Source organism: Leuresthes tenuis, unplaced genomic scaffold (assembly GCF_036924035.1).
Source record: "Leuresthes tenuis unplaced genomic scaffold, fLeuTen1.0.hap1 SCAF_4, whole genome shotgun sequence".
Classification (NCBI taxonomy): domain Eukaryota; kingdom Metazoa; phylum Chordata; class Actinopteri; order Atheriniformes; family Atherinopsidae; genus Leuresthes; species Leuresthes tenuis.
The window spans coordinates 16,184,740-16,196,347 of record NW_027325358.1 but is presented as its reverse complement, the minus strand read 5'-3'; the positions used below and the strand labels follow the sequence as shown (position 1 = coordinate 16,196,347).

The 11,608-nt window shown below is 38.4% G+C and overlaps 1 protein-coding gene across 1 annotated transcript; it reads right to left on the bottom strand.

Moving 5' to 3' along the window:
* Window positions 1-3,935: 3,935 nt before the first annotated feature.
* On the bottom strand, window positions 3,936-5,232 carry npy2r (neuropeptide Y receptor Y2). The gene has a single exon (XM_072383822.1). It carries the CDS (start codon window positions 5,230-5,232, stop codon window positions 4,150-4,152), a length of 1,083 nt encoding a protein of 360 aa, XP_072239923.1. The 3' UTR covers window positions 3,936-4,149.
* Window positions 5,233-11,608: the final 6,376 nt, after the last annotated feature.

Genomic DNA, 11,608 nt, shown 5'->3' with positions numbered 1-11,608 from the left:
ACTTTTCTGACAATCCGTTGAAGAATTAATACATATGGATAGAAATCCAATAGATAGATTTTGGGAAAGACTTAAGTGCTTTTCCTTATGAAAGCGCAGAGACAAGATCCATTAGCAAAGAATGGCTAATTTAATTTGTTTCAGAGCTTTTGTTCATTCTACTTGATCGACGAGCAGAGTATCCTCATCCTGAGAGGAAACTTTGTGACAGGAGCAGATGCTCAATAATGTCAGACAGCTAAAGAAACAATTATTGACTTAATGGTGAATACACCATCAATAGCTTACTAAAAATGGAGAGCCAGAACTAATGTCCCAGTGTCTTGGCTCCTCACGTACACGCAAAGTAAATCACTGAGGACATGGTCAACAGGAAGAGCTTCGCAAAACCTGAACACCGGTGTAATCACTGTAAAAGAAAAGGGTGGCAGTCACAATGTGAAAACAAAGACAAGTCAGGGAGGGGAAGAATTCCTTTCTTACCTCTAATAATAAGCCCGTTTCATTTTCCTGCAGCATCCAAAATGCAAACATCGGCACTCCTCTGCAACTGCAGCCCTGGTCCCATAGCAGAGAGCAATGGATTTTAATCAAAATTCTAATTACATTTGCACATCTCTTTCCATTTTTAATTGTCACATACGACTGATCCTCATCTATTTGCATATTTCACCTTGCAGAAAAAGATAGTCACACCTAGCTTAGAATACGTAAGACATCACTTAATGCCCACTTCATGTTCATTTAGCAAAATAACAATGAATCAAATTATTAATTTAAAAAAACCTCTTTGATGTCCATGTATGTATGACACGTCAGTGACTTATGGCCCCCTGTTAGAAAGTATTACCTGTTAAAAGAGGTTTGTAAGGTTAACTTAATTTAGCTACTCATGTCAAAGAGAGCTCATATATGTTTAATTTTGTTACCAGGGTGACTCTTACCAGCTGGGTTCTCTAAAGTATGGACTCTGTCCTGACCATGACTGGAGCAATGGGCAGTTTTCTTCACCAGTGAACCTTCACCAGTGAACCTTCATAAGTGTGCACACAAAAACTAATAAGAAAAGATAAATATTTAATTGATAACAACTTCCAGGCTGGCATTTTTATTCTATTTGGCTGGTTTGTCTGGCAGGTTCCCAACACACTATTGCATTAGATGGGGAGGCTGATTTGATGATGCACAACAGCTGTGTTGTAAAGTAGCTGAACCGATATGCCCACCTCTCGCACCCTGACACTTGATCATTCTTACCATGCCGTCAAACTCCTGTTCGACCTCCTCAAACTAACTACGGGTGCTGAGCTGGACTTCACAACATTCTGAGATCAAGTTTGATTCATCGCAATCCGCCTCAAAACGACATCATTTCCACACCCTTGAATATCTTTTCAGCACAGACTGTGGAACTCATCTGAATTGCTGCAAAAGACCACAGTGCAGGTAAGCAGTTTATCATTTCCATAGATGGCAATATTTTTCTCATTTCCCCTGCAACCTTATGGTCTTAATAATGCCAGCCTGCGTCTATAAATGTGTCTGTGTGCGCACACTTTGCACTTTGTGATACCAAGCAGCATTTATAAATGCCAGGGAAAGAGTTTATAAATGTGATTTGAGCAGGGTTTGTTAATAGCAGCCATCTGATATTACAAAACCAGATGGTATTGATAAATGCAAATGTAAACTCCAACAGGAACTGCAAACATGGCATATCAGGGCAGTGTACAATAAAGCTCGGATGTGTTTTCGCTGTGGCTTGCTGTTGCATGACTGACTACGTCGCGTGTTTCTTTCTTTGTTGTTGCTGTTCGTAAGTCAGCCTATGGAAGAATGCATTTTGCTGTGTGTTACTTGGACAAAATCATGGCAGAACACAAAGCTCAACATTTTCTTTTAATACATAAGTTAAAGGGGGCGACCCTTTTCTGCTTTTCTGCTATGACGTCACATCTGAGTTCTCACCTGGAATAGGTAGACAGACACTACACTGGTTCTGTTTTTTAAAGACAGGTCAACTTATAGAGTTTCAGATGGGGCAGTTGCTCGTTATGGATACAGAACAGACACCTGATGCTGATGCAGCGAAAAGTGACTCCAAGGGCTCTTGACCAAGCGTCAATACGTTACAATTTAGGACAAAGAAAGTATTGTTCTGTAAACTACTTTATGTGCCTCAATAATGCAATTTCAGCAACTCAGGGAAGGTGAAATCAATCGTCCCTTCGGCAGTTCTGTCCAGCAGATGACAAAGGTGAGGACTTTTAGCTTGTTGTAGGACACCTTCATCCGTTTGTTTGGCTTTAACATTTCTTGAAACTCCGCAGCCTGTTCTTTGGACGCTCACTTGTCAGAAATCCCTTTAAAGCAGCTTAATTCTGCAAAAGTCAATTGTTTTGGGACATATATAACTGCTTGTTTGCAGGTCAGTTATTTTACATAGAAAGCATCAAACAATTTAAAGCATTACTTGGAAGCATTAATAACATCATTAACATAACCTGTTATTTTAAAGTGTCACTAATACACATGCAAAAAGAAAACATGAATTCTTCGAGCTAATGCCTTGAGACATGAAAACATTTAGACTTTTTATTTATTTTCTTCATTAGCTCATACATTTTGAGGACCCTGATGCGCCTTGGTTTGTTCATCCAAATGAGGCCCCTGGGTCCTTTGATAAACACAGTCATTTTCTTTTTGTTAATAGCAGCCTATGTTGACATTGACATTTCTTTAGGCAGCAAAATATTTTCATCAGCACATTCATTAATGCATGAATTGTCATCATCACATAATCATATAATCAATCATGAGATGCGATTGCTACTAAAACCAACAGCTACAGTAAGAATGAAAAACACATAGTTGACTTATCATGGTTCTACATTAATCAAGAAAATACATTCAACATGCATATAACTAATTCAATAAAACGTATACCGCTTGTTATTCTAACTTTAACAAATAAAGAATGCCAATTGAGCTGAGTTATCCTTCAGCCGTTTAAAACAGCCTTGAGATGAGATGCACTCGGTCACACATCAAACATACTGTGCTATATAATACTGTATCTACACTGCAAAAACTCCATCCTTCCCTTATGACCACAGCAATATGATATTAACAGGTGATATAATTTTGCAATAATTTTTTTAACAAGATTATTTTTCATCCATTTTCTCACTGCAGTGCAGACCTTTGGCTGGTGGTGCATAATCCCAAGATGTGCCTATGACATCAGACCTAATGCCAAAAAGAGCGTAACATTCCTTAGACGTAACAGCAACTCGTCCAACTTAATGACCTGTGATGACTGTATGAATTCACAGGACTCTAGATCAGGAGGTGGTGACACCTATAGAGATCATAAGTCTATGCTAAATTGATATGGGCGCTCCAGTTTTAAAGGGAGAACATATTTTTATTAAAGTTGATGTATGTAAGGTATTTGTGTATCAGCAACAGATTGCAGTCAGCACACAATCGTTACACCATCAGAATCTGACGATATTATTATCATACTTAAATATATCTAGTGAAAACAATGCTCCACAGGTAGCGTACGGTCACACATATAGATACCTTTGGGCCAAAAATGTAAACTTATTTCTTTAGTTTGTCTGTATCAACTAACTCACCTGTGGTACCATTACGGAAACAGCTTTTAAAACAAATTCAGCAGGTACAGTAAAAACATTTGGAGTAGCTGAAAATCCTATTGTGGTGAAAAGATTGTGGTGTCATGATGTCTGAAAGCCTGGTGCAACTGCTCTGAGAGGTTTTATGGGTCTACTTCAGTGGCTTTGTTGTTGCAGCTCATTAGTTTGGATCCAAATTAAACCGTCAGCGAACCAAAATGAAAGGCAAAATCACAGCATATCTTCATAATACCCTCTATTATACACAAGCTAAAACAGCACCTCTGCTATTATAATTTGCACCACTAACATAATGGCGATTATAATACTGGTGATTTAATCTCTTTAAAGTTGAAGCCCTTTTTTAAATGCGAAAGGAATCTTAATTATTGACATCGTCCATCATTTTGGAAAGTCCGAATGCCAACAAATACAAAAGAAAAGAAGCACATTGTGCACAAGTGTCAACATTTGATCAAAAAGGAGCCATCTTTGATTGTTTATCTTAGACATTTGTTGATTTAAAGTCAGAACAAACCCTGTCTTCATATTCTTGTGTCTGTCTGCCTTTGGATCTTGAGCCTAAGGGCCCACGGCACTTGCAGACAGACAAAAAGGCCGTCCTGTAGTTGTTGTTCATCCACCCGTACAGGATGGGATTGACACAAGTCGAGCACATTGCCATGATATGGAACACAGTAAAAAGCAGCTTGAAGTCCTTCATATGCAGCACAGTGCTGTCGATGTCAATCGCCAATTGAAATGCATGGAAAGGCAACCAGCTGACTGCGAAGAAAACCACCATGGTCAGCATCATCTTGGTGGTCTTCTTCCTGCGCTGATGGTCGTTTCGGCTGAGGGTCATATGATTCTTCAGTTTGTTCCAGATGCGGATGTAAGCAACAGAATTGATAGCTAAAGGTAAACCAACTTGGACCAGAAGCATTGACCAACTGTAGATCCTTCCGTTCATGCTGCTTCCAGGCCACTTCTCTGTACACACCTGAATGGACTCATCCGGTGAAAGATCGAACGACCCATACTCCCTGAAAATGGCAAGTGGACTAGCCAGCAAGGCGCTGATGGCCCACGTGATTACAATGATCACAGCACACATGTCTTTGGACATCTTGGTCTCCATGTGGTGCACAATGCTCCTATGCCGGTCCAGAGCGATGATATTCAAGGTGATGGTGGAGACATGCACTGTCATGCCCTGACCAAAGGGCAGCATAAAGCATAAAATCTGACCAAATATCCACTCATCATAGAGTGTGTAGACAAGGGTGAAGGGCAGACACAGTGTGTTAACAAGCAAGTCAGCTACAGCTAAGTTTACAATAAAGAAGTTAGTCACAGTTCGTAGATTTTTAAACTTATAGACAACATATATCACCAAAGAGTTTCCAGTAACTCCAAATAAAATAATTGTGCTGTAAGCGAGGATGAGAATAACCTGAACTCCAATTAGCTTTGTGCTGTCATCCAACTTCAAAGTGTTCTCATCATCTATTGAGGTGACAGTTGGGCAGCAGTTGAAATATTTCGATTCAACCTGAGTCAAGTTTAGCTGATCTGTTGTATCCATGGCTAACAGACCCCATCAGTCAATCTGTGGAAAAAATGTAATCATTAGTTGAACAGTGGCTGCACTGTGCACTGCAGTCGGAAATAAAGTAGGAAATCTAGTTATTTTTCAGTTATAATTACAATGGTGCCAAAAACATACCTAACCACTAATACAGAAGAACAATTTTCATATAGATAGATAGATAAATATTTTCTACTTCGAAAATTCCAGCACAAAGGCCAAATAATATGTGCAACATCTCGAACGGCGCAAATTGTATTTCTATATAGTCAGCCACTCCAAACTCTACAAACTGTTTCCAAAAACGTTTGTACATTCAAGTCTTGAAGTAACTCCTGTGTGTCTTTCTAATCACCTTTAACTATCAGAAAGCAGAAACGCTTTTTTTTTCCAACTGTATTTCCTTTCAAAATGTCTTGGAACAACACACTTTCACACATCCTACATGTTGCAATGGTGTGTCAAACTTGAATCTGTAACTGTGGAATCAAGACGACTGTGTCCAAGCACAGCTGATAGACCTGTTGTTCAATTAGCCTTTAAATAATCAATGATAGCTGGCTATCAGAGCGCCGATTTTCCATTGCGAGCCCAGTCTCTAAAAATGCTTTTAAAAGTTAAAATGCAACACTTACTCAGTCCTAAGGCCTGTTATGATTATTTATCAATAAAAATACATGTAACAGTTACTTAAAATCACTCACCTCAGCGCACAGTGAGATGTTTAGGTACCCCTTATTGTTTGCAACTAAAATGTCGCCGTGCTTCCTGTCGTTCCCGTCATATCCAGATAGACAAAACAATATAAACCAATTAAACGCCAACCAAGCGTCCTCCATCCTCCAAGGATGATCATTGTGCGCGCAGCAGCGAAGCGCGCAACCTTTGGCTCTGCGCGCTGCGGTCCGTTTAGCATTGAGGGTGCCCTGAGACTGGAAGAGAAAGATGAGGCGGGCTCAGCAACACCGAGGAAACGCGTCTTCCACTGACGACAAGGGCAAATCGAGAAATGAATGCATGTGCATCACAATGGGTCACTCTAATATGTTTCATACCGAACGAGTTTGGAATGTCCACTGTGGGCCAGTGGAAACAGGAAAAGCTGATCGAAATCTCGGTAAACAATGTAAATAGCATATTTCAAAGTCATTATACGAGCTGTTTAAACCACAAATAACACAAATGCAGTGCATTTAGTTTAAGCCCATGTATGTGCCACTGCCGATCAATACATCAGTTTAATAACAGACAATAAGTCTGAGCTTATAGAAAATATTTTGTTAAAGATGTTAGAAATATTTCAGATATCCTCAATATTACCTTTCATCTACAAGAGTGAAGCGCAGTATTTAGCATGAGTTTGTCAGTTAAAATGACAACCCTCATCTTAACTATAATATTTTTTTCAGATCATGATCCAGAAGCGTATTAAAATGTGTCCTTCCTCATAAGAAGCACTGTCCCATCAGTAAATATTTGCAGCCCTTCCTTCACAGAAGACAGAAATAGAATTTTCGCCCCTTTAGACATGACAGAGACAATAAACGTTACCCCAAAACACAATTTAATTGTCTTTTTTTTTCAATTTGTACTTAGTGAATCTCAAACTTGGACATCTCTAATCCACATCAAATGAAGTTACTGTCAGAGAGAGTGTTTCTTAAACTGTTTTAGTTTGAAAAATTGTCAACACTGCTTGTTACATTGACGTACAGACATTTATTTTACCTTCAATTAATTAAGAAGTAAAAGCTCTTGAAATTAAAAATCCCTTTTCCAAGCATGTCCTGGCCAAGACAGAAGGAAGCTCAGGTGAGCAAGAACAACAAAACAAAAACACATAATTTTCTATTCAATTGTCTATATTCATGTAGATTTCATACAGCAAAACTATAAAACATAATATTCTCAACCATCAAAAACTTCAGAAACTATAAACCTCAGAGTACAGCACTACAGCAGTTTGTGCAGTCCAAACAAATGCAGAATGTTCAATCATAACATTTACGATCAGACATGTTAACTTCCAGTATCTTTCCAATTCATATAATATACCAATAAAGTAGCCAAACGTTAAAACTGACCTTGCTGAACAACATCAGTGAGACTTCACTTGATACGATGTTCAGGGGTTTCAGAGCCTAATGAACACAGTATACAGAAATGTCATTATTATTTGAGACGGTGGCATTGGGTCAACATATTTATTCACAAATCAATAACAGATATCAACAGTATCAATTCACCACATTTCTTCCAACCCGTATGCCAGCACAGTTATTGTTACGTTCCATTTCAAAGGGCAAATTCGCTGTCATGATTGGACCTAATAAGGAAGCAGTATGTTTGGTTTGCTAGCTTTTCACCTTCTATTCTGCTGCCATGGCAAGATGAGGCACTGAATATTTCTACAAGCCTGAAATAGGAGCTGTCAACTCTGAGTTGTGTATTATGTGCTTGTTACAGATGATGATCATTTTACTGTGACTGCACGTTGTACATCATTAAAAATTTTAAATGTCTGCTGTAATCTATTCATTTTCGGTCAGTTAATGTATTTTTATTTTTAAACAGACATTTTAACCTTCACTTAATTTTTTTTGTAATGGGTGCTGCCAGTTAAGGACACAAGGTTTTAGCATGGATCGTGGTTGTAACAAATGATATGACTCCCTCTTACAAGATCTTAAACATATCCAGGAAAGCCATCCAAAAAGGGCACTTGTGCTTCAGGTGTTGGAGAGGGTTGTTCACGGCTCAGTTCCTGATCCTTCCAAATGTCAAAGTGTCTCTGCTTAGCTCCACTGGAATATGTGAATGAGAAACATAAAGCACTCAGTAGAACTAAGACGGTTAAAGCATACAATATAAGTGCAGATGTTCCAAGAACATTCCTATTGTTTAGTAGCTGAGAGAAGGAAGGGATGTTTTTTTATATTTAAAATAATATCAGCAGGTAACTACCCTTTTTGCAGGGACAGGTTTTACTTGTCCCTAGTCTGTATACTCTCAAGTGAAGTATTTCATTCTTACACATTATGTAAAAAGACAGTTACTGTGGGTAGTTTGTTTTGCTTAGTGACAATGAGAAACTGCAGCTTGAAGTGCATTGTTTGTCATCCATTTCATGCTGTTTTGCCCCTGGTTAGTACCAGCAATTCTAATAATGTGATTATCACTATCATAGGGCAAGATAACCCATGGCAATTACATAATGAGCTGCTGTCGAGCAGCCTTTTTGGCAAACACACACACACATCACCCACAGATGGTGAAGTAATGAGAAGAACCAGGATACCCAGAGCAAATTGACATGTCAACAGTTTCAACAGGATTAGGAGGTGGAGCTGAGCGAAAATGATGTCCTGATTTGAACATTTCTGCAAAAACAGATTCTTCCGTTTGCCACCAGTGACACACTTCAGTTCTCAAAGTGATGCTAAACAAAATAACTTCTGTCACAACTTATTTCAATGCCATGAAACCATACTGAACCGGTTTTATGTTGTTCAAAAAACAATTGTTTACCCAGTGCTATCATTATTAACATGTGAAGGAGCCATTTTTAGCATCAAGGGGACATAACAAATTACAGAAGAATTTGCAAGCAGTTTTATTTGAATCTGAATTATTCTGCCAACCTGGTGACTGAATAGTAAATGTTCAGTCTCTACATCTCTAGTTTGGCTTCCATAAGCATCCCAGGAAAAAAAAAAAAGCTGTAAATCTTTTGAGCTGCCTCATGTTTCACTGTATTTATAGGCTGGATGCTAACTCTGTTGAGTGGTGTTGGACAGATTTAGTGTACATTGTTGGGAATCAACCAGAATTAATTTCATTGTTTTGCACTCAATCGAACCACAGAGAGTAATAACCTCGACAAAGATGCAACGAAACAATACATTTCAAAACAATCTAAATTCAGAGCTCTTTGGGACAATGAAGTAACTGTCTAATGTCGGACCCAAACATCAGCAGAATGCCTGCTTTGTCTCACCACTGTCAAATTGTATTCTAATAGATAGTGCTGCTCACTCTTTTTCTGTGTTTAGTATCTTTTATTCCCTGTCACTTGTCAACCTCACCTTCCTTGCCTCCAAGTCTTGAAGCATGTTCCCTTTAGCCCCTTTTAATTTTCTTACATGTGCAGTTGAAAATACATCGTTTGAAAATGCAATTTCTTGAAAACAGGCTTTACATGTCAGAAGACATTTAGCAATACCATATATCAGCTGTTTGTTTAACACTTGTCAGCACCTCTAAACTTCCCAGACATTGTAGGTGTTGTACACCATTCGGGAATTGTGGGCTTATATCTATCAAATTCTGAAGCAGCAGATGCTTTTTTTTTTTCTATTGATTTATACAACGGTTCATTAAAAAGCTGCATTCAGGCAAAAGGTAAAGGTTAACTCCATTCCAGAGACATGGAAATATCTGAAATATCTTGACCCAAAGTTCCCCAGTCATGCACATCGAAGTAATCCAAAATGCTTGAAAAAGAAGACTTCTATTTGGTATCATTTTTCTAACACTTAGAGGGCAGCCACAACTCTGCTTCCCAGGCGGTTTCACAATCATTTGCTCCTTGAATTAGATGAACTAAAACCTCTCTACCAGGTAGGTAAACAACTCGAATTTGACAATGCCCTAAACGACCCACAGGATGTGACTTCAGCGCCTCTCAAGGAATGAATGCTTTTAAAACACCTCAAAAACTTTCCCCCCAGACAGAATCAAAGAAGCTTTTCAGATGGGAGGTGAAACATTTTCAAGAAGCAGGAGAAGCCCAGCCACCTTCCTTTAAAGTACTGACTTAAATATAAAGTATACTTCTTCAAAGCATTTTCAAAGAGTTTATCATTTAAAGCATCAGCTAATATATTCTCTGTGGAATAAAAGTATATCACAAGGGGAATGTTTAGGCTGCAGTTTCAACAATGAAATTATTTTAGAAAAAAAACATCTATTAAGATATATCCAAAATATGCACTTTACCAAGAATTCACCTCTCTTGCAATGAATAGTTGACATTGTACGCATGTTCATATGCTGAGCAAGTCCCACTTTATCCAAAAAACAATTTGTTCTCTTTGTACAGATTCATTTTGTTCCCTCTTACAGAAACAGAAAACTTGATTTCAAAAGCAGACATTGGGCAAATCAGATTTCCCTCAGTGAACCCAGACTAAACCTGGGTGTCAATTTTACAGTCAAAGAAATCCAGTTACTTTCCAATCTTAGCAGGGACTGTGCACCTGCACTCAAACAAAACTTATGATGTTCAACCCATTACATCAGCTCTTTTAAATCAATATGTAATGGTTCACTGTAATGGCAGTTTTTTATTTATCCTTTATTAAGTATGGTGTGTTTAATTGTAACTCAGTGTTTGATTGATAGAACATCAAAAGATTAATCGAATTTTGGTGAGTTTCTGTGCTCAAGAATCTCCAGTTGAGACTTTTGCACTTGGTAATCATCGTAGTCTACCATTAGGTTGTCATGGAGATGGTCCAGTTAAAGTGTGGAGCCCTGGCCAGATGAGAACAGGCGTCAACTCTTTCAATGTGATCTTTGTCATGAAATGTAATTGGCCTCCCTAATCTCTCTCCAGATATCCGCTGACTCATGGTTCACTTTGTGTTATAAAAGGGAACAGGAAGTATTTCTAAAAAGTGACCAGTTTAGTTAAGAATTTTAAAAACTGTAGCATGGGGATCTGTACGATTCTTGGCATATTAAATGCACGCGTGAACCTGTTTCCCTTGTCATTTTAAGATTATGTAAACTCCCAGGGAAAAATTGTTTCAAACTTTCTGATGTGCCTTATAGTTCTTTTTCCTACAATGATAATTTTAAAAAAGTATTTTCTTTTCTTGAGTCTTTGAGAAGCAAAGATAGGGAGATCATTTCCACAAATGTGTGACTAAATCATTAAATGTTTAAGAAATATTGTAAGGGACTGGCATAGTTCTCCCCCTGCAGTGCAGAATATCATGAAACTATTCAATTATTCAGTGAATCTGGAGGAATTCTCATGTGTAAGAGAAAAGAGGGCAGCTTTAGATGGACAGCCATGGTCTCCAGCGCTGCATCAAGAACTGACATTCATTCAATAGCTGACATAATCAGATGGACAAATGATTGGAGAGAGAAACCTTTTATCAAGCACTATAATACAAATACATTCACAAATGCAGCCTAAAACTTTATGGTACAACAAAGAATCCTTATCTTAACATTTTCCAGAGGCAGGGGCGACTTCCCTGGGCTCTGACACATCCGGGATTTATCATCAGATGAATCTGCAGATATTCATTTGTCAGTGTTTCAGCTGTCCTGAGTTGCTGGATAGCGCACTGCTGGGCAT